Consider the following 22386-nt stretch of genomic DNA (forward strand, 5'->3'; position numbering starts at 1 on the left):
GTAGGGGGCAATGTTCTGCCCAGCTGGGGCATTGCTCTGTTGCTCAGCAATCGAGCTCTTCTTAGCACCTGAGGTGAGGCCATGGAACCATCCTCAGTGCCCGGGGCCAACTCACTCCTATTGAGTCATGGCTGCAGGAGGGGAGGAAAGAGAAAGAGAAAAAAAGAGAAGTGAGAGGGCCGGGGGTGGAGAAGCAGATGGGCGTTTCTCCTGTGTGTCCTGACCGGGAATTTAACCCAGGACATCCATATGCCAGGCCAATGCTCTACCACTGAGCCAACTGGCCAGAGCCTATAAAATGATTTTTTAAATGCAAATCCAAGTTTCTCCCTGCTGTAGTCCTCCAGTGGCTTCCCATGACATCAGAAGAGAATCCAATTCCTTCCCAAAGCCTGTAAGGCCCACCGACCTGGGTCTGGTGCTCCCCGCTCAACCCCCTTCAACCCTATCAACTCTCCTCCAAATCCTGGCCTCATCTCCTCCAGCCAGGCTGTTCCTTTCCCAGGAGAGCTCTGTCCCTGGTTCTGCACAGCTGGTTCCTTGTCACCCATCAGCCAAAATGTCACCTGTGAGGTGACACTTCCTGAACACGCCATGTAAATTACCTCCAATCAGCCCATTCCTGTAGACTGCAAGGGTGGACAGGGACAGCAGGATGAGGGCAGGGTGGCACGATCTGCCAACACCAGAAATGTAGTCCCGCACCTAGGAATTCACTCACAGACACACGGGTGAGCACCTGTGAGCCAGCCGCGTCTCACCGCAGCCTTGTTACAACCGCAGCAGGCTGCAGACGTTGTAAACCCTGTCCGGAAACAGCATCTGTCTGTACATCACACACAGAAGCACACCTTGCAAAGCAAGGCAGCTCTGTAGGAACTGATTGAGGAACCATTAACATGGTAAATTAAGGGGAAGAGCGAAGTGCCAGACTGTGTTTGGGTTAAAAAAGAAACACATGGAATTGTGTGTCTGTGCCTAAAATATCTCTTTATGCACACCTTCTTTATCTCTTTATACACACCTACTTGGTAATGAGATTTGTCTCTAGCCGGGGAACTGGGTGCTAGGAGACAGGAGTGGGAGGGAACACCCTCATCTCTAGATCCCATTTGTGTCATTTTGCATTTCCATGGCGGGTCCCTGTTTATACAAAATAGTAATAACAGCAACAGTAATATTAAAAAATGTAGCCCTGGCTGGTTGGCTCAGCGGTAGAGCGTCGGCCTGGCGTGAGGGGGACCCGGGTTCGATTCCCGGCCAGGGCACATAGGAGAAGCGCCCATTTGCTTCTCCATCCCCCCCCTCCTTCCTCTCTGTCTCTCTCTTCCCCTCCCGCAGCCGAGGCTCCATTGGAGCAAAGATGGCCCGGGCGCTGAGGATGGCTCCTTGGCCTCTGCCCCAGGTGCTGAGCGATGCCCCGGAGGGGCAGAGCATTGCCCCCTGGTGGGCAGCGTCGCCCCTGGTGGGCGTGCCGGGTGGATCCTGGTCGGGCGCATGCGGGAGTCTGTCTGACTGTCTCTCCCCGTTTCCAGCTTCAGCAAAAAAAAAAAAAAAAAAAATGCCCATCGCCCTGATGCCATCTGGTTTGTTTATTTGCAGGTTTCCTCCCTCCAGTGCCTTCCAAGAGCAGGGAGCTTATCTCTAAAGGATGGAACTTTAGGCTGAGTAGCCACAAGTTTATGGGTGTCACAAGCACTGCCCCAACCAAAAATAAAAGTGAAAAACCATCCATCCTCAGCTGCTGCTAAGGCTGGAAATATAACCCTTTAAAGTGTTCCTATTGCAAAGACTGCTGGGGCAGTGACATTTCCACTGGCTGCCCATCCTTTCCTTATGCAGAGCCCACCAAGCCGGTAGTTGTCTGTGCATGTGATTGTTGGGCTGAGGTCTACTCTCCTAATAAACCGTGGGCTCCACAACGCAAGGCCCCGGGCAGATTTAGCCCTCAGGTGTATATCCAGGGGCAAACATGGTGGGTGGATGGAAGAATGGAAGGATGAATGGATGGAAGAATGCCTTAATTGTCCTAATAGAGAGTCACTTCAGCAATACCTGACCTTTTGGTATAAATGGGTTTATTCATTCCATCCATAGATATATCTTAAACATCTACTAAGACCAGATTCCCAGCTGCATATTAGGGTACAGCTATGAACAGACCACGGGGACTTCCTAGACAGCAGGAACCAGGAGGAGGCAGAGGCAACACAGCCAGTTACCACACAGTGTGACAAGAGGTGTGACGGGAACCGAGAGGACACCTAAGGCAGCCTAGTTTTGGGAAGGCTCCAGGAGGAGGTGATGCCCAAGGTGAGACTGGGGCTGAGAATGAGGCGAGCAATGAGGTCTAGGAGGCAGAGGAAACCTTCCGGGCAGAAAGACAAGCCCTGGGAAGGAAGACAGGGATAGCAACCGGAGCCCTGAAGGCTGAGTCAATGCCACCAAGCTGGAGACCAAGCAGGGACCCCGAGCTCAGGAGGAGCCCCACCTCCCCACTGCTCCGCACAGGGTGGGTGGGGCAGGGCGCATCGTGGAGGACACCAAGGGCTTCTCAGTTTTGTTTTTTAATTTTTTTTATTATTTATTTATTTTGTGGCACAGACAGAGAGAGTCAGAGAGAGTGACAGACAGACAGGAAGGGAGAGAGATAAGAAACATCAATTCTTCCTTGCGGGTTTTTTAGTTGTCCATTGATTGATTTCTCACATGTGCCTTGCCCTGGGGCCTACAGCAGACCAAGTAACCCCTTGCTTGAGCCAGTAACCCCGGGCTCAAGCTGGTGAGCCCTGCTCAAACCTGATGAGCCTGCGCTCAAGCCGGCGACCTCGGGGTCTCGAACCGGGATCCTCCTCATCCCAGTCCGACGCTCCATCCACTGCACCACTGCCTGGTCAGGCTAATTTTTATTTTTTTATTGGTGTGCCCTGACCAGGAATTGAACCTTGGACTTCCACACGCCAGGCCGACGCTCTACCGCTGAGCCAACTGGCCAGGGCCAAGGGCTTCTTACTTTCCCCTCTCTCTCTTCTTTAGTTCTTTCTTTGGACCCAAGATTGCTCCATTCCACCTAGTTCAAAGAGTTGAAAAACAAAACAAGTTTTATTGAGCACTTACTATGTACCAGGCACTGAGCCAAGCACTTGGCATAAGTTAGAGCATTTATCTCTTAAAATGCTGCTATTTCAGGCCCCTTCCTAGCAGACTGGGACACCAAGGCTCTGAGAGTCCTTCCCAGTAACCTCACCTTGGCTGCCTGCCTTCAGGACCGGCGGTTACCTCCCAAGGACAGGACTCTGCAGCATGAGTCCAGTTGGGACCATCCCATTTACCAAGTGAGGGACCATGCATGAGCAGGCAACTCACAGCAAACCTGTACCTCAGTTTCTCTATCTGTAAAATGGGGGTTATAGTTTCTACCTCCTACAATTGTTGAGAGAAGTATCTAAAACAGTGACTGACATTCTGATGCTCAGGATGTAACTTCTTAACATGCAGATGCGCCACAGCACTGGCGCCCAAGCACACGCCTGGGGCTTCCTCACTAGGAGACCTCTGCTGGGGGCTCCAGGGCCTCAGGGTTTTTTTGTTTTTGTTTTTGTTTTTTTGTGGCAGAGACAGAGAGAGTCAGAGAGAGGGACAGACAGGAAGGGAGAGAGATGAGAAACATCAATTCTTCATTGCAGCTCCTTAGTTGTTCATTGATTGATTTCTCATATGTGCCTTGATCAGGTGGGCTACAGTAGACCGAATGACCCCTCGCTCAAGCCAGCGACCTTGGGCCCAAGCTGGTCAGCTTTGCTCAAACCAAATGAGCCCGCGCTCAAGCTGGTGAACTTGGGGTCTCGAACCTGGATCCTCCACATCCCAGTCTGATGCTTGCACCACTGGCTGGTCAGGTGGGCCTCAGCTTTTAAAGGGGCTAAAGTAGGGGAATTAAATAGCATAATGCCAGTGGGTTTTTTTCTCCTTCTGTAGGTTCTTGGTTTTACAGAAAGCATCATATTGTGTGTGTGTGTGTGTGTGTGTGTGTGTGTGTGTGTGTGTGTGTATTTTACTAAACTTAGTGTTTTTCTAGGTTTAAGAGCTGGTTGTTGGTTTGATGACACACAAGTTAAAATATTCAAACTGAACAAAACGAATGGAAGATCTGTCCCCTGCCCCCGCACAGAGAAACCTCTCAGTGGGGTTTCATCTATCTTCTCAAAAGTATTCTAACTGTGTACAGGCATGTAATGCTTATTACTTTTGTCAGCAATAAAAAAGAAATTGTTGCCTGTCCTGTGGTGCCGCAGCGGATAGAGCCTCGACTTGGAATGCTGAGGTCGCTGGTTCAAAATCCTGGGCTTTCCCAGTCGAGGCACGTATGACAACCAACGAACAACTTAAGTGAAGCGACTTAGAAGTTGATACTTTCACTCCCCCGCCTTCTCTTCTCTCTGTACAATCAATAAATAAAATCTTTTTCTTTTTAATAAATAAAATCTTATTAAAAAATTTTGTTTGTGACACTTTAATTCATTCTGTCATCAGCTAGAACTAGTTAGCAACAATGGATAGGAAAAACAACAATTCAAAGCAAAAAGATGAAAAAATTCTGTCTTTCTGAGGATTATTTTTTTCTGTCTGGTGAGGAAAGAACACGAACAGATGTCAGCAGTGAAACAATGTCTCCTGCTCACAGAAAATAAGTATTCGCAGGCCACAGAGGAAAAGAACCAGGAGGGAGTGAAGCCCCCACTGAGGTGGGCTGGGGGAGGGGCGGCCTCCTCCACTCCAGGAAGTACAATGTGTCCGTAAAGTCATGGTGCACTTTTGACCGGTCACAGGAAAGCAACAAAAGACGATAGAAATATGAAATCTGCACCAAATAAAAGGAAAACCCTTCCAGTTTCTGTAGGATGATGTGGCACATATCATCTGTGTGCATGCACAGATGATAACGTAACACCATGTATACAGCGGAGCAGCCCACGGCCATGCCAGTCGAGATGTGGACGGTACAGAGGAAAGTTCAGTGTGTTCTGTGGCTCGCTAAATTCGAATCCGTGACCAAAGTGCAATGTGAATATTGGCGCGTTAATATCGGTGTATTTATAACGAAGCGCCACAAAATTAAAATTTTTTAAATTCATTTTAGAGAAGAGAGAGAGAGAGAGAGAGAGAGAGAAAGAAGGGGGAGGAGCAGGAAGCATCAACTCCCATATGTGCCTTGACCAGGCAGGTCCAGGGTTTTGAACTGGCAACCTCAGCATTCCAGGTCGATGCTTTATCCACTGTGCCACCACAGACCAGGCTAAAGTGCCACAACATTAAAACAGAGAATCAGGCCTGACCTGTGGTGGCGCAGTGGATAAAGCGTCGACCTGGAAATGCTGAGGTCGCCGGTTTGAAACTCTGGGCTTGCCTGGTCAAGGCACATATGGGAGTTGATGCTTCCAGCTCCTCCCCCCTTCTCTCTCTCTGTCTCTCTCTCTCCTCTCTCTCTCTCCTCTCTAAAATGAATAAAATAAATAAATAAATAAATAAATAAAACAGAGAATCACAGACGTTATTCACTCTGTTACACCAGACGTCCTTACCCGTGTGTGGCAAGAACTTCACTATCGTTTGGATGTGTGTAGGCAACAAATGGAGCCCACATGAAACTGGGAGAGTTTCCCTTTTATTTGGTGCAGATTTCACATTTCTATCGTCTTTTGTTGCTTTCCTGTGACCGGTCAAAAATGCACCATGACTTTACGGATACACTGTAGCTGCAGGTGAGAAGCCCAGTGTGAAATCCAGTTAGGAAACAGCTGCTCAGAGGGGCAGGTCTTTCTCTCTCTCTCTCTCTCTCTTTGCATAGACTCCCTTTATTTGATTCTTTAAACGTTTGTTTACTCACTAAACGTTTATTCATGTATATATACATTATGTCAGTTTTTTTAATTTATGAAAGTACTGTAATGAGCATTTGTTTTCTGTTTTTTGTGACAAAGACACAGAGAGAATGAGAGGGACAGACAGACAGGAAGGGAGAGAGACTAGAAGCATCAATTCCTCGTTGTAGCACCCCAGTTCGATTGCCTTCTCATATGTGCCCTGACGGGGGGTGGGGGTGCACAGCAGACCAAGCAACCCCTTGCTCAAGCCAGTGACCCTGGGCTCAATCAATGTGGTGAGCCTTGCTCAGACCGGATGAGCCCACGCTCAAGCCAGCGACCTCAGGGTTTCGAACCTGGGTCCTCTGCGTTCCAGTCCTATGCTCTATCTACTGTGCCACTGCCTGGTCAGGCATGAGCATTTGTTTTTAAAAGTGTTATACCATACAGAAACATATCAGGTAAAAAGTGAACCAATAATCCACCACACTGAAATAAATTCTCTTTAACGGTATGAGTAATGCTTCCAGATTTGTGTTCCATGTTTAGAGCAGCAGCATTATCAACCTCTCCGCTATTAACATTTGGGGCCAGATCTTTCTTTATTGTGGGAGGGCGTCATGTGTATTCTGTGTATTGCAGGATGTTTAGCACCATCCCTGGCCCCCTACTCACTAGATGACAGTAGCATCCATCCATTCATCCCTCCATCCATCCATCTGCATATTCTTCCATTCACTCACCATGCTAGTCCTTGGCCATATACCAATGATAATGCTGCCCCGGACCCTGCTTGAGGGGCCTATATTCTAGTACGGGATCCAGACCTCAGTCCAACAATCACATTTATACCACATATACCAGCTTGGCTCAAGAGAATAGAGGGTGGACACCCTTCCGGTGGGTCAGTTCCGGTGGATACCCATGTGGCCCTGAGAAATGAAGAGGCTCCAGAGAAGGGCTGTTTGCAGGAACCACACAGACACCCCACCTTACCCCTACTTAGCTTGTCACTCAACACAGACGCTAATTGAGCAAATGCCCTATGCTGGCCACCGAGCTAGTCCATGCATAGGGAGGCTCTGAAGGGTAAGAGCAACATGCTCCCTTCCCTGGTGGACTCGAGGCTTTACTGGAGGCGCCAGACAGTTGAACCATAAGGAGATCCTTTGTGATTCCTACATCCCAGACCCAGAATTTCTGAGTTAGTAAGTCGAAGGCAAAGATGCAGCAATATATAATTTTTCCAAGTGACTCTGGTGACTTGCCAGGTCCAATGGCCACTGCTTTCAGGGGTCAATGGTGGGTAGCCAGAGGTACCCAGTTAAACGAAACAAACAAGTAGAATAAAGAAGAAGAAGAAGAAAAAGACCTCTAAGAGTTTAGGATTTGCTTTGGACAGAGATGTTGGGGTGACTCCTCCCCCTCCCAGAAGCTGAAAAATCAGATCATTGGCTAATGTCCTTGACACCAGGAAACAGCAGTGTGCAGCAGTGTAGTTGTTAAGAAGGAACAAGCAGGGAAATGATATTTTATTTAACAGTGAAGATCCTCTGTGAGGCTAGATGGACATGACCTGGCGGTCAGACCTCAGAGGTGGCTTCTCATTCTTTGTGCAGAGATGGCATGACACCCAGTTTTAGGAAAGGACACCCAGAAAGTTCAATGGAGAGAAAATAACAAAGGGGAAGGGGTTCTCCCATTGGATTAGTTTCATGGCGGTGCCATGACGAAATGCCACAAACTGGGCAACTGAGGATAACAGAAATTTACTGTCCTACAGTTCTGGTGGCTAGAATCCAAAATCCAGGTGTCTGCAGGGCCACATGCCCTCTGAAATCTGTAGGGAAGAACCCTCCTGCCCTTTTCGGCTTCTGGTGGTGGCCAGCAATCCTTGTTGTTCCTTGGCTTGTGGCTGCAACTCTCCAATCTCTGTTTCTGGTGTCACATGGCCTCCCTTCATGTGGCCATGTTGTCTCTTCTGCTCTTCGTGCAAGAACACTAATCATGTTGGCTTAAGGGCCACACTATACTCCAAATGTGACTTCAATTTATGACCAACAACCCTATTTCCAAATATGGTCACATTCTGAGAGGTTAGGGTTTGGGTAGATCCTTTTGGGAACACAATTCAACCCATAACACTCACAAAGTCCCAAAACTTCAGGTGTCATCAGGGCCAGCTGCCAAAATGCCCTTTCTCCAACCCACCCAACTCTCATCTGTGATTGTCATTCCTCAAGTCCAAGACCTTTCCTTGGAAAATATTGAGAAGCCACAAGGAATACTTCTTGTATCATGAAAAAAACTTACTGAGGTATGACCTTGTGAGCATTCTTAACAAAGTTATTCCTTGAAGAGGTCCCTGGAATTATGCCCTTTTTTCCTCTTTCTTACCTCTGTGTGTGTGTGTGTGTGTGTGTGTGTGTGTGTGTGTGTGGCAGAGAAAGAGAGAGAGAGAGAGAGAGAGACAGAAATAGAGACAGACAGACAGGAAAGGAGAGAGATGAGAAGCAACAACTCATAGTTGCAGCACTTTAGTTGTTCATTGATTGCTTCGCATACGTGCCTTGACTGGGAGGCTCCAAGCAAGCTGGCGACCCTTTGCTCAAGGCAGCAACCTTGGGCTCAAGCCAACGACCTTTGGACTCAAGCCAGAGACCATGGGATTATGTCTAATTAACCACGCTCAAGCCAGTGACCTTGGGTTTCGAACCTGGGACCTCTGCACCCCAGGTTGATGCTCTATCCACTGCACCACCACAGGTCAGGCAGAATTATGCCTTTCAATTCTATTCACTTTCCATGTTTTTCTTCTACCCATCTGTCTCATTGAAATATTATCCAAATTAGGCAGGGAAATTGTTGTGCTTATGATGGTGCCAAAAATAACTGAGCGTTCCATGAGACTATGAACTCCTATGTCATAGTAATTTTTTAAAATCAAGAAGTAAAAAAAGAAAATAGTAGTAATCAAGTCACCAATTTTGTTTTTACAGATTACGTTCAACATTACCAGCGGACAAAGACTTTTAAGGTGCGATAGGCCTTGCATCGGTAGACCTTGGGCATAATGCCAGCCGGGGTTGGCAGAACCAGAAAGGAGTATGATGTTGATGGCTCTGAGTGTCACCCAGCCTCCCAGCATGGGGGCTTTTGAATCTCAGAGAAGCAAATGAGGACTGTCCACAAGCAGAGAAATCCAAGGTACAGTGAGATCCAAGAAAGGGAAGCCAACCACGATCAAATCATCATGGATGCAACAGCACCTGGGAAATCAACCCCAGCATTGCAGCATCGAAATTTTGAAAGCAAGCCTTATCTCCGACTACGGGGAAAACCCTCACCACCCCCTGAGCCCAGGCAGCTGGAGAAGACATTTGCTCAGGGTCACTGCCTTGCCAGGGTGACAGAAAGCTCCCTCACCTGGAAAGCACTTAAAAGAACCTCCAGCTCCTCTTGCCTCTGCGATCACTGGTTGCCGCTTTTCAGGTTCTTCACCTACTTGTACAGGAAGCTAAATTAAACTGTCACCTTATGACACCAATCAGCCCCCGCCCCCAGCCAAAGGAAGAGGCTTGAGAAATATGCAGAAGTCCTCAGAAGTGACAGCAACCTCTATAGGAATTCACAACAGCTGGTGTCCAGTGTTTTCCCCAGGAAACCGGGCAATGCGTCCCAGAACCCCCCAAACGCCAAGCCTTGGGAAGAGTTTCTTTCTCTCACCCATCCATGACCCTATCCTGTTTTGTTTAACATTCAAATACAGGAACTGTAGGTCTCAGAGCTTACCCACACACACACACACTATATGCTCCCCCCTAAAAGAAAACAATGATGGCCATTGTTATGGAATCGTTATAAATGAGAAACAGACTAATCGCCCCTTTCCTAACCCTCGGCTTAGATTGTGCGCACATGGAAGATAAAACCACCATGAAGCGCTATTGAAAGCACCCTGTCTGACCTCCCAGGGACCCTGAGAGTGCTGTCTGTGGGGCAGGGGCATCTTCAAGGTGCCCGGTGCCTGCACGTGCAAGTCACCAGCCAACAGATGCAGTCCCACCCAGGCACCTGTCATAAATGGAATTCTAGCTGCACGCCTTCAGACAGTGATGTATTTTCCTTCGGGGTGTGTGTGTGTGGGGGGGGGGGGTTTCCTTCATTTCTCCTTACAGACAATGAAGACTACAATGGTGTCGTGGGCCTTAATAAAAAATCAAATTTGTCAAACATCCAAAGAATGGCACAGGGCGAAGGGAAGGAGAAAGTGCCATCTCACTATCACAGGGTTGGAAACAAAAACCACCCTGGCAGATGAGACCGACCTGTTGGCCCGGCCTCACCTAGAGCGATGGGAGCTGGCAGTGCTCAGAGGGCCCAGCACCCTTCTCTCAGATCAGCAAGAGCTGGCTGGGAGAGCTGAGGAAGCCAGCATTTCAGGAGGGACCTTTGGAGGGAACAAGGTAGTTTTTTTTTTTGCATGGTACCAACTCAGGTGTTGGGAAGAAAAACCTGTCGTTGTGCCCTGGGCCCAGGGAAGTCAGTGGCCGCCCCGCAGACTTCCAGTGGGAACGAGGAGAAAGGATAACTGCGCACTGAGCCAAGATAAGCCCTGCTTATGACTCACTTCAATCCTTGGTTGACTTTGGGGCGTTTCCAGAACATTGTCTGCCTTGCAATTGGGCACAGCTCCTAAAAGCCAGACTGGAGTCCAACAGCAAGCTAAGATGCTGATAACAAAATAGTCCTCTTACCTTCGGCCCTTTGCCCCCATAACTTCCTTTTTAACACCCAATAGCTCCCATCTCGATTGAGAAATCTCTGCCAACGTAAGACCTCTTTGCTCTGAAGCAAAGCAATTGTGATTTTGACATGTCAAGCAGATAAATCCAACTAAATGAGAACGTTCGGAGGCCAAGAACAGGCTGCCAAGAGCAAAGTATTAGGTTGGCAGTTTAAATTACTTAATATCTAGTGCCAACATTAAGTCAGGAATTGCTGGGCATTTGGTAGTTACACATTAAGGATTATGAGACTGGAGTTGAAGCAAGGGCTTTATCCAATGTGGAAAATCCTCCGCTCCCACTTGCCTTTGAAGCCCAGCCACTCATGCCAAACTATCAACACACCACTTCCTGGAGGACATGCCAGGCCACTTCAACTTGAAATCCAGTCCCAGTGGTGTGCATCCAAGAGCCTCAAAACATCCAGCAAGTTCACAAGCCCTGCCAGACTCTTCTGCGCTCCAAGCGGAACGCAGGGACCCAGCCTCTGCTTTACCCGGCAGACAAAAGGATTAGCATGCCATGGATAGATTCGCAATATTGCGTCTCGAAACATGGAGAACTTCAATGGACTGAAAATGATGAGCCTACCAACTCCATGGCTTGCCTTTGACCGTATGCCAATTCCTCACCAAAAAGTGTGTGCCCAAGTAGTGCCTACAATCATTTCCATTCTCAGTATTTTGAGGTGGCGACTTGGACACAGAATACAGTGTTTCTCAACAGGGCAGCCTTACACAAGAGACATTATTCCCCAAACTGCTGGCACTTCTCACTAGTGTCAATAAACTGTCCCTCAACCCTTGTGGTCAGGAGGATGGTACTCAATGCAGTGGAAGGCCACTGCATAGCACAGAACCTGGGGCAGCTGAGCAGTCTTGCAGGAGAGAGAAAATGAAACTTCTGATTTCCCGTGGGTGCAGCCTTCCTACTCAGTCCTGTAAGCTCAGCTGGTCAAACTATCAACAGCAATGCCACCACTATTCCAACTCACCTTAGAGACTTCCAAAAAATCAGTTATCACCAGACTGTCACAGTTTCTATCGAGAATACTTTTTATTATACAAGTATGATATGCACAACAGTTAATTTGTGAACATTTACAGGCATGGAGTTCAATTCCAAACCTCCATGGCACCGGATACACGGCCCCGCCTCCTCCTGTTTTGGATCAGCCCAACAGGAATGAGACACAAAGTTATTGCTTTGTGAACAGAGCTTCAATTAAATAAGACTCTTTCGCATCAAGAACAGAGCCCAGGATATTTTGAACGGTGAAATGTAAAGAGTTTGGGCCTTTGTAGCTTTTCACAACTTGATAATAGAACATGCATGCTCTTATCTCTCCTTTGAAACTCTGGGTCTAATGTTCTTTTTAACTTAATTTTAAATTCAATAAAGTAATTTTAGTGAAGTAAAAAAAAAAACAAAACAGAAAACAAACAACCAAAAAAAACACACCAGAGCCCAGGATCCTAATTCCTAATACCCTGTGTACATTGTGAATAAAACCTAAGGATGTGTTTTAGATGACCCAATCACCTTTAAAAGTTATTAAAAACAGAACCCCATTTCTCAAAAAGTCATTAAGAAGTGCACCCGTATTTACAGACCGATTAAATTATGCATAAATAAAATCTGTACACTCGATACACTGTTTCTCAAAATAACAGCGCCTCCTCCGGGACTTGGGGGTGACAGGCAGCAAACAACGCTTCATGCCTACCCTTTTCAAGTTTACTCGAATCACCACGATGTGAAATAAATATGCAAATAAAGCTTCAGTACCTTAAAGGAACATGTCATTTCAAAAAACAAAAAAATCCTCCTATTTGAAGAGTTATTTTCCAAGTTTTAAAAAAAGAAAAACATAGAATCATCAGCAGGCTTTGTTTCTACAAGTTTTGTAAAACCCGAAGGCCCCCTTTTGAACAAGGTTGTTTTTTTTTTAAGTGTCCAATACCACCTATTAAATTAGTTGCTAAGCGGATAGAATCTGCCTCCTACTGTATAAGTAGGATTTGATATCTGAAAATGCTAAGTAAATACTTTTTTTTTTTTAAGACAAATATTTAGTGGGCACAAAAGCCAGCAATTATCTTAACACCGAAAATTATTGTTGATTTGAATCACATCAATTTGACATTTCAACAGATAAGCATGTGGATTCTTTTTGTTGTTGTTAGCCCAGGGGATGGATTTTTTTTAAAAGGTTTGAAAACTTGTAGCACCACTTTTAGAGACAGGAAGAAAGGGGTTCAAAATAATAAAACATAAGCTTAACGAGGAAAGAATCAGAACTTGTCACCTTCTGATAACTTGGTCCAGAGTTAAGGAGACGCTTCAGCGTCAAGAGTAATACTACGGACTCCAAGAGGGTAGGACAAGATCCAGAAATCAACAGAGGCCTTTTTAATGGGAACGCGAAGAACAAGCTCAACTTGTCCCCCAGGAAAGAGGAGCTCCCCCATCTGTGCAGATGGAGAGTGGTTTTGGAGACGTTTTTCCTTCCAGACTCCTGGCCCTTTCTTTGTTCCAAGCCCATTTCATTTCCGGTGCTTTTCCATTTTCTCCAGGGACTTGCCGGAATCCGCTGGACTCTGGTCTCCAGGAGTCATGTAGGATTTGTCTATGATGACCAAAGCTTCCTTTATGTAGTTCTGCACAGCAGACACGGCGGCACAGATGGCCTGGCTGCCAAACCCGTGGGTAATCAGGCTGAAGTGAGACAAGCAGTTCTGAATGTTGGCCTCCAAGACCGGGGCAGGCCGGTTGTTCCCGTTGGGTGTTCGGTCTTGGTTGAGAAGGTCCGTGAATTCTTTACACACTTGCCTGTGGAAAACAACACACACCTGTGAGCCTCAATCTAGCTCTTCTTGACAGGTTAAAGAGTCCGAATTACCTTGAGCATGACACCTGGGAGGCAATCGGAGCACTTTTGGCTTTAAACTAATACTAATACAATATCCAACCCTCGGCACTTAGCACCTAATTATGTGCTGGTCAACTCTCTGAATCACTATCTTATTTAATCCTCACTGCAATTAGAAGCTAACAGGATTATCCTCAGTTAACCAGGTCAATGGTCAAGGTCCTCAGGACTGGTAAAGGTGGGGTCAGGATTCCAGCCTAGGAGGTTAAGGAATGTTTGGTGCTGAGTCAGTTCAGTAGACCCATTAGGAGAATCAGACATTTCCGTGAAAACTCACTTTTTATCCAGGTTCACGACACTCCCCCTTCTCCCTTTTGCCCCATTTCCCGACTTGACTAGTTCTGCTTCATTTCCCAGGATTTTTAAACCAATTTACTGTCGGTTACTATGAGAAATCCTGCAGCTGCACTGTCATTTTTAAGACACTGAATTTGCCCACTTGTCTCCTGGCAAACCCAATCATCATGACATTTAAGAAACAAAAAAAAAAGTCTTGTTACCCGGAAGCACACAATCTTTACTGGATGTAACAAAACAAATAATCTCTTCAAACGCATTTTAATAAGGTATGCAAATACGATCATGAAAGGGTAATTTAACTATTTGGAACTCAACAGCTATGCAGCTCAAAAAACATGGGAGCAACACATCCATTCATTTTACTTAAGCTTTTAAGGTAGTGTTTGACTTTGTAAAAGAAGTTTCTTGCCGTTTTCATTCAATCCCCACCCTGACTTATTTAACCAGCTTTTCTTTTTGCAGCACCAGGGCCCATCCTGGCCCCTCAACCTCAGGATCGAGAGCAGTAAGCCGTGGGACTGAGGTCCGGGGACTTACTGTGCGGCCAGCAGCATGTTCTTCCTCCCTGCCATCTCATTCCGGCCTCCGAGATGAGGTCTAATCAAGTACTCAGCCACTGGCTTACTAGGAAACTCTGCTTCACAGACATATGCAAAGTCCCGAGCCAAATGCACAGCCTCCCCTAGAAGCACGAAAGACAGACGTTAGGTCGGGGCTGTGGCCACCAGAGAACATGTCCCATTCCTCTTTCTAGCACTACCAGTCACTGTGCATTCTAAATGAAATCACAGACCGGGACAGTGCTTGGGCTGGCAAAGAGGTCCTCTCCCCTAGGAACAGAGGGTGAATGCGAGGAAAACAGACTGAAATTTTTAGCTGCACCTGGACTACGCTAATTGGTCACCAGCCCATGTTGAAGAGATCAACCCTGAGACACACCCATGCTTTCTCTCTCGATAATAAAAAATAAGTAGTTATCGCTGTGAAGATGTCAGGTTAGACAACAGCAAACTGGTCACTTCTGATGGAAACTGTCACCAAGTCTTTGACACGGAACTTTCTTTTTGAACTAGGGTTGTTAGGGTGCCCCAAAACGGAGGGGGACAAGTCTAGAATGTATCTCTAAGAAAGGGAGGCAGGAGTGTTTATCCTGTTGGAAATGTGCAGAGCCCCAGCTACCAGCTTGGACGCCCCACACCCTTTGTCCCGGGTGTTGGGGGAGCAGAGAGGGAGAGAACCGATGGAGTCCTCTCCCCCAGAGGTGCCCGGTGCAGACTCCACACTGTGAGGCTGATTTTCAGAAACCCAGATGGTGCCCGCACCCGCACCCCCTTGCCTCCACAGGCTTACTAATCAGAATCTGAGAAGCATTGTGCCGGCACTTTCTTATTCAAGCACCCCTACCCCAGGTTGATCAGAAAATCCAGCGGAGACACATTCATGCACCACACACGCAGAACCCACCCACCACTCCCCATGCAGACAGCTGGTCCCCGACAGGCAGTTAGTAGGCAGCTCCTTTCTCCTTACCCTGACTTCCAAAGACACTTGGAAAAAAGTAGAGCGGGGCCCTGCCAAGTCTCTTTAGCACCATGGGAGCACCCATTAGACCAGGGAAAGAAAGTATTCAAAAGACTGCCGGGGCCTGACGCAGTGGATAGAGCGTCAGACTGGGATGTGGAAGGACCCAGGTTCGAGACCCCAGGATAGCCAGCTTGAGCCTGGGCTCATCTGGTTTGAACAAAAAAGCTCACTAGCATGGACCCAAGGTCACTGGCTTGAGGGGGGGGGGGGTTACTCAGTTCTGCTGAAGGCCCGCGGTCATGGCACATATGAGAAAGCAATCAATGAACAACTAAGGTGTTGCAACGAAAAACTGATGATTGATGCTTCTCATCTCTCTCCGTTCCTGTCTGTCTGTCCCTATCTATCCCTCTCTGACTCACTCTCTGTCCCTGTAAAAAAAAATTAAAAAAAAAAGACTGCCGGGCTACCAGGACACCACCCCTCATTGGCTCCCCCAGCCAGACCCCAGGGTGGCTCTATGATTGGGCAAGGAGCTCAAGGTGGCTGGAGGCTGCAAGATGAGCCTGTCAGTGTCCCTACACCACTTTCCCGTGCCCCATAAGTGCACATGTTCTGTTTCGTAAAAATTACTTCACCAGCCCTGGCTGCGTAGCTCAGTTGGCTAGAGCATCCTCTGAAACACTGTATCAGGGCACATACATCAACCAATGATGGCACAGAGGAGTGAGTGGAGCAACAGATCGCCGTGTGTGTGTCTATCTCTCTCTGCCTCCTTTCCTCTATATCTCTAAAATTAATAAATAAAAAGACCTTTTTAACTGCTAAAAAAATAATAATTACTTCACCAATGTACAGATGATGTACTCTAGGACTGTACACCTGAGACCACAATTTTATTAACCAATGTCACCCCCAATAAATCCAGTTTAAATAAATGACTTCATTTTTCCTCGTTCCCCCTTTTCAAAGCTGTACAGCATCCTTGGCTCCCTTCCAGGACGGGTGGTACAGGCTTACTCAAGAAACTGAAACATCATCTCTTACACTGTTAGGGACTAACCAGTGCCCCCCACCTCTACTTTCTTCTTTTGATGGGGGGAACAAAGAAATTGTGAGTTGGGCTAGCCCCCTTGCTTACAAGGGCTTCTCTTCCCCGACCACAATCCCAATATTCCACAACCATAAAAACTGGAAACCGCCTGACCTGTGGTGGCGTAGTGGATAAAGCATCGACCTGAAAATGCTGAGGTCACCGATTCGAAACCCTGGGCTTGCCTGGTCAAGGCACATATGGGAGTTGATGCTTCCAGCTCCTCCCCCACGTGTCTCTCTCTCTCTGTCTCTCCTCTCTCTCTCTCTCTCCCTCTCTCTCTCCTCTCTAAAAATGAATAAATAAAAATTAAAAACAAAACAAAACAAAAAACTCCCAGAAACCATACTTTGGTCCACCAGTAAGTAACCCACTTTTAAATGGTGGCCCAACTCACTGATTGTATCTTCAAAAACTATGTCGTTTAACATATAATGCCTCGGACACTCTGTAGTGTGCTTCTTAGGTTAGGAATACCCTTTTCTTTTTTGCACTGACCTCCTGGGGAACCCAGAACAGATCACGTAAGCAGCCAGATACTTAAATGTTAACTTATTTGATGAAATGACTATAATTCATTGTAATGAACTTAAGACAATTCAAATCACCTTCATCTCCTTCTACTAATAACCATGAGCTGATTTTTAAGTTTTCCTAACAGAAATCGTGAAGGCCACAATGCAGCAAACTAAAAGCACCAGAAAACTCCACTAACCTTCTACTAATGACGTCAGGAGGGTTACGTGTGCAGCCTTCCGTCTCCCAGCTGGAAGATTCAGCCCAATCTTGTCCAATTTCTCCCGCAGCGACCGGCCTCCATTTTTAGATTTGGCTCTGTGTACAAGAGAGTTGCCCGTGGCTCTTCAAGAACCCATGCTTCAAAACCCCAAATTCCTAGACTGCCGACAAAACTGCAGTCCGTCAAAGACCATCTACATTATGTGGCTCATAATCAAAGGACACAGGGAGTCCTCATTAATTAATTCCTATAAAATCCAAATAATCCTTAGCACGGCCCACATTTTTTTAAACCACAGAATATAATATTGCAAGCTGTACTAGAGCTGATAAATTGTCACGTGTAAAAACTGCAGCTCAGAACAAACAAACAAAAAAGTCCCCAGGGAACAAAACTCCTGGAGCTTCTCTTCCCTTAATACAGACGCCGCCACATTGTACACAGAATAAATTCTAACCAAATGATCATTTGTTAGCGCTGTTTTAGCAATTCATTTTACATTTGGCACTTTCTAAAAGAGAAGAGATGTACTAAAACTCTTTGAGCTGATCAGAATTCAGTGTTAGGTCTCCAAGTCACATAAATGTTAAAAATACCTCCTGGTCCTTTCATATAGTCACCTTCACTCACCCAGCCCCAGTGCCCAGAATGTGTTCCCCATATACCTTCTGAGAACACCTCCCAGTAATGAGGCATTTAAGCACTCAGGCGGGGACAATCGCCTCTGGACTTCAGCAACTGTCACTTTGTATTTAGATGTGGAGCTCAGGAGGGACAATCTTCCAGGGACGGAGCAGAAGACCTCACTGGGATTCATCACAGCCCCTACCAGCTCCTTCTGACAAGGGAGACTCAAGGGGTTCTTGCTCATTGAAATAGGACCTATAAATGAAGATCAGAAGTGGCAAGCTTGAGAGCTGCATCCAAGAGACCTTTGCAAACCACTAACCAACACTGAAAGAGCTCTTGAAACAAATAACATTACACATCTACCTATATAAACGGCAGCAGTTGTGTTTTTTTTTTTAAGCCTTGTTCTTCGAAAATAATTGAATCTGAAATTCGCAAGTTAACACCTTGGGAAGTTAATTAGTCAAGATCCCAACCATGGAGGGTTTAATCTCTAGCCACTGTTAAAAACCTGTATAATTAGGACATTCGTTTTCAAAAGACTGCTTCAACACTAAATAAATGGTAATTTCTTTTTCCTCACTCAAGGATAATAAAAAAAATCACGGGACACGCTCAGATCCTTTGCTAAAATCTTAAGTGCAACCGACCAGGGTAAGTTTTTAAATACAAACAAACCTGTTGTTATAAATTTACTGGGAAATTCAGGCTATTTTCTGAGTGGGGTTTTGTCGGTTTTTTTCAAAACTCATTTTTTCCCAAATGATTTTGAGCAGTTTAACTTCAAGTAGCAGACTATATAGACACCTTTAATTTAGGCCCATTTCATCCCCAAAACAGCAGGGCTGGTAATCCCATCAGCATGTAACTTTATTTCACAAGCCACTCACTCACCAAGTACAATAATCCAATTTTCCAAATCTCCTTCCCTTCTTATCCAGCATAAACCCAGCCTCTGGCAGATTACTCTGCCTGGTGCTTTTAGGGCTTTATCGTAGGCCAGACCATTTCAAAACTGTTTTCTTACAGGTCAGAATTAAGGAGACTCACCATATACATGCATATTTGAAATAGACAATATAAAAACCACAACTCATTTGACAATTAAAAGTGTCACAGAAACAACCACTCAACTAAGTCACGTAATTAATTTTAACAAATTAAATCAGTGTTAACTCACTCCGGTACTTTCTCTAATATGATAAAAAACACCCTCAAATTTAAGGAGTAACAAATATTGGAGATTGAGACAGTATATACATATATTTTCATTTAAGTGGGAAAGAAATCCCCTTTCTTCTCACTCCTAAAACCTAGGTTTCCATCCTTTCCACCACAAATGTCCCAAGTAAGCCACCAAACAACCCGACCTTGCCATTAAGTTAATTAACTTCGCAACACAGTTAAGAAGTACACGGACCCTGTGTGGGCCCAGGAGGGTAAAAGCTTCCTCTCCCTACCTACCTTTGCGAATAACAGTCTGATCATGCAAAAGCAGGTGCTGCTCATCCACGATCTGGGGAAGAAATGAGAAAGTTTCTTTTAAGCTCGAGGTAGCCTGGGCAGGGGGCTAGAATAGAGTCTATGGGCAAACGGTCCGGACAGGAGTGGGCAAAAGCCTAGGCGCCGCTCACCTGCACCTCGTCCATTTGTTGCCCCATGTCATGAAGGCCTAGGTTCTCCGCCAAACCCGCGGCGTCCAGGGTGTGCGCGTGGGGCAACAGCAGGTCCGAGCGGCGGTAGCCATCCCTGCGGGCGCTCACTGCGCCACCGTCCAGCCCGGAGAGGTGGGGTAGCAGGCCGGCCGAGCGCCCGTGGTGCGAGGGCAGGCCAGCCCCCTCCTGGCTCTGGCGGCTGGGCCAGGCCTGCGGCTGACTGCCGGTGGGCGCCGGCTGGTGCAGGGGGTTGATGGCAGCGGCGTACGCCTCTCCCAGATGCGAGTAGGGGTCCGCCGACTGCGAGTAAGCCAGCTGCTGGTAGGGAGGTGGAAAGTAGGGTGGTGGCTGGTATTCGGCAACTCCGGTATGGGAGAGGGGCGGTGCGGGGCTGTAGAGATGCTGCCCCGCCGAGGAGAGGTGGGGAAGACGCGGGTTCCCATTGCTGCTCCCGTCCTGGCGATCCTAGATGAAAGAAATTGACACCCGGTTTATACGAAACCCCGCTACTGCGAACTGGCCGCAGCCCCGTTGAGCCACGGGCCCCCGGGAACCCACGGCACCAGCCCGGATCCAACCCGTGGGGCCTGACCTCGGGCAGGATGGCACCCAGGAACGACGTGCCTTGGGGATTTCGTTGTGACTCTCGAGTCTGCTTGAAAAAGGGAGACTGGAGGAAGCCCTGGAGGGGCGCGCCCTCAAAGCCCAGCGGCGAAAGTCCGGGCGCTCCGACGCCCGAGGCACTCTGGGGTGCCAAGTGTGAGCTCCAGGCCCCAGGGCAGGAGCAGCAGGGGTCGGGCGCCCGGGAGGAGGTCGGCCTGCGGTGCACTCGGTGCAGAGCACCCTCGCTCTTCAGCCCGCACATGTTCAGGCGGTCAAGCGAAAGAACGTGGGGAGGTGGCAGGCGCGGATAAAGCGCGCAGCGCGGGAAGTGCGCATCTCCCCCGCCCCAGGGAATTTCTCTTCCCCGCCCTCAGGACAAAGACCTCCCGGCGAGTGACACTCCCTAGCAGCTCCTGCCACCCAGTGCTGCCGAGGAACTCCAGAAAGAACGCGGCGCCGCAGGAGTTGCCCGAACTGCTATCGTGTCCTGACCAAGTGCGGAAGGGAAGTGAGAACCGCCTTGCCGGGACGGTCAGTGTCCCCACACAAATCGGGGCAAGAGGGAAAATTAAGGACTTGGAAATGTGGGCAACCTTGCCTGCGCGCGTCCGCTTGTCCCACGGCTGTCCGACTAAATTCTGAAGGACGTGTTTCCCAGTGCTCTGGGGGTCATAGGGGAGTGGGAACCAGGAGGAACAGGACACTGTCTCCCCCTAGCGGAAGAGTACGGGGCTGCTAGGAGGGGCAGCCACTCGAGGTGCCCCGGGCGCGGTGCGCTCCCGCGGGCCCCCAGCCCGGCTCCCCTCTCCCAGTGTTTGGGCTCACGCCTCCCGCCACCTGCGTCTTCTTCCTCTTCCCGCTCGCCACCTCCCTCCCTCCCACTCTCCGAAACTCTAGCTCAACCTGTCCGACAGGCTGGAGCACTCCGAGCACTTACGGCCCCATCTGGCCTCAGCACTACCCCCCCCCCCCATTTACACTCCCCAGCCCCCACTTCTCTTGAAAGCCAAACTTAGGTTATTTTCTTCTTTCCCCGAGCAGATAGCGGGGCAGTTGACACGCCCGCCTCGGAGTAGACTCCGCAAAGATGTCGCCGTCAGGTCGCCTCGTTTTACCCCTTTGGACGGATATTTCGTGCGTAAAAGCCATGTCTAATCTAAGGAAGGGTTGTAGACCCGGCGTTCTTCTGAGAAAACGGGAAGGGCTGTTTTGCTTCGCGTGAAACCGACCGGTAAGCTTTGTGGGTGGGATTTGCCATTCTCGTTCCAGGCCCCGCTCCTGAGGCTAAATCTTTAGGGAAAGGCCCGACTCGGGAAAGGGGCCCAAGAGAAACGGACTAGGTGGTGCGGCAAATGTGGGCCTCCGCCCCATCGAGGGGCAGCGGCGGGTGCTTGCTTGCTGCTCCTGCGCCCTTTCCCCGGACCTCGGTCCAGTAGCCCCCGCCTCCCGGACTGTGCTCCCGCGGGGCCGAGCTGCGTCCCTGTGCCCAGCTCACCTCGCAGTCTTCTTCATACTTGACATTATCGGTTATCTTCCACAACATGGCGTCTTGCGTCCCCCAAAACCGTCGCCAGTTAAATCCAGGTTCCCCCCACCCCCCCAGCGGTAAATCCAAAATTGGGGTCAGGGTGGCCAGACGTCTGTCCCCGCCCCCGCCGCACGCGGGCCTCGCTGAACCGGTCACTGGATGCGCATCTGCAACTCTGCTAGCGTAGATGCTGCCGCTGCCGCTGCCGCCGCCGGCGTACAGGCCGCTGCCAGGACCGGGGAAGCCGCGCCCGCACTGTGTGTCCTGGCGATAGCCAGGGGACCCGGGCGCCTTAATGAGAAGGAAATTATCATAACTCCTCCCCCGGGGCCGGCGCGAAGGCCCGGGCGCCGGGCGGGGCGGCCCCCAGCCAGTCCCAGCCTAGCTCCGCCCCGCACCCTGGTCCGGAGCCACGCGAAGACCCACGAGGCGGAGTGCTAGAATAGGAGTAGGCGGCATCTCTCGGGAAAGTCACGGACCTGCGAAGCCAGGGTCCCCCGTCTCGCCATCCATCCCCACCATGCACATGCCTGAGATCAGCTGAACTGGGGACCCAATCCAAGTGCTTAAGAGTCTCCCTCTTTTCTGCCTAGAGCGATTTCACCCATCTTCCAAAAGATATCACGCTGAGTTAGAGACCCCGCGTTCGGGTGTCTCAACAGCTGGGGTCCCCTTATCTCCTAAAACGCGCCCCACGCACTCCGCGGAGACTTCAAGTTTAGGTTCGGATC

General features: G+C 48.6%; 2 protein-coding genes across 2 annotated transcripts in view; both read right to left on the minus strand.

The window, feature by feature from the left end:
- Positions 1–22386, minus strand: part of PCK1 (phosphoenolpyruvate carboxykinase 1) — a 701569-nt gene that overhangs the window by 627488 nt on the left and 51695 nt on the right. The window lies entirely within an intron of this gene.
- Positions 11688–21924, minus strand: TFAP2C (transcription factor AP-2 gamma). Its single transcript, XM_066387428.1, has 7 exons — positions 21623–21924; positions 19504–19989; positions 19334–19385; positions 17905–18121; positions 17216–17334; positions 14421–14565; positions 11688–13483 (listed from the first exon to the last, which is right to left on the minus strand). The coding sequence occupies exons 1-7, from the start codon at positions 21668–21670 to the stop codon at positions 13198–13200; spliced, it is 1353 nt and encodes a 450-aa protein (XP_066243525.1). The 5' UTR covers positions 21671–21924; the 3' UTR covers positions 11688–13197.

This window comes from Saccopteryx leptura, chromosome 5 (genome assembly GCF_036850995.1).
Source record: "Saccopteryx leptura isolate mSacLep1 chromosome 5, mSacLep1_pri_phased_curated, whole genome shotgun sequence".
Classification (NCBI taxonomy): domain Eukaryota; kingdom Metazoa; phylum Chordata; class Mammalia; order Chiroptera; family Emballonuridae; genus Saccopteryx; species Saccopteryx leptura.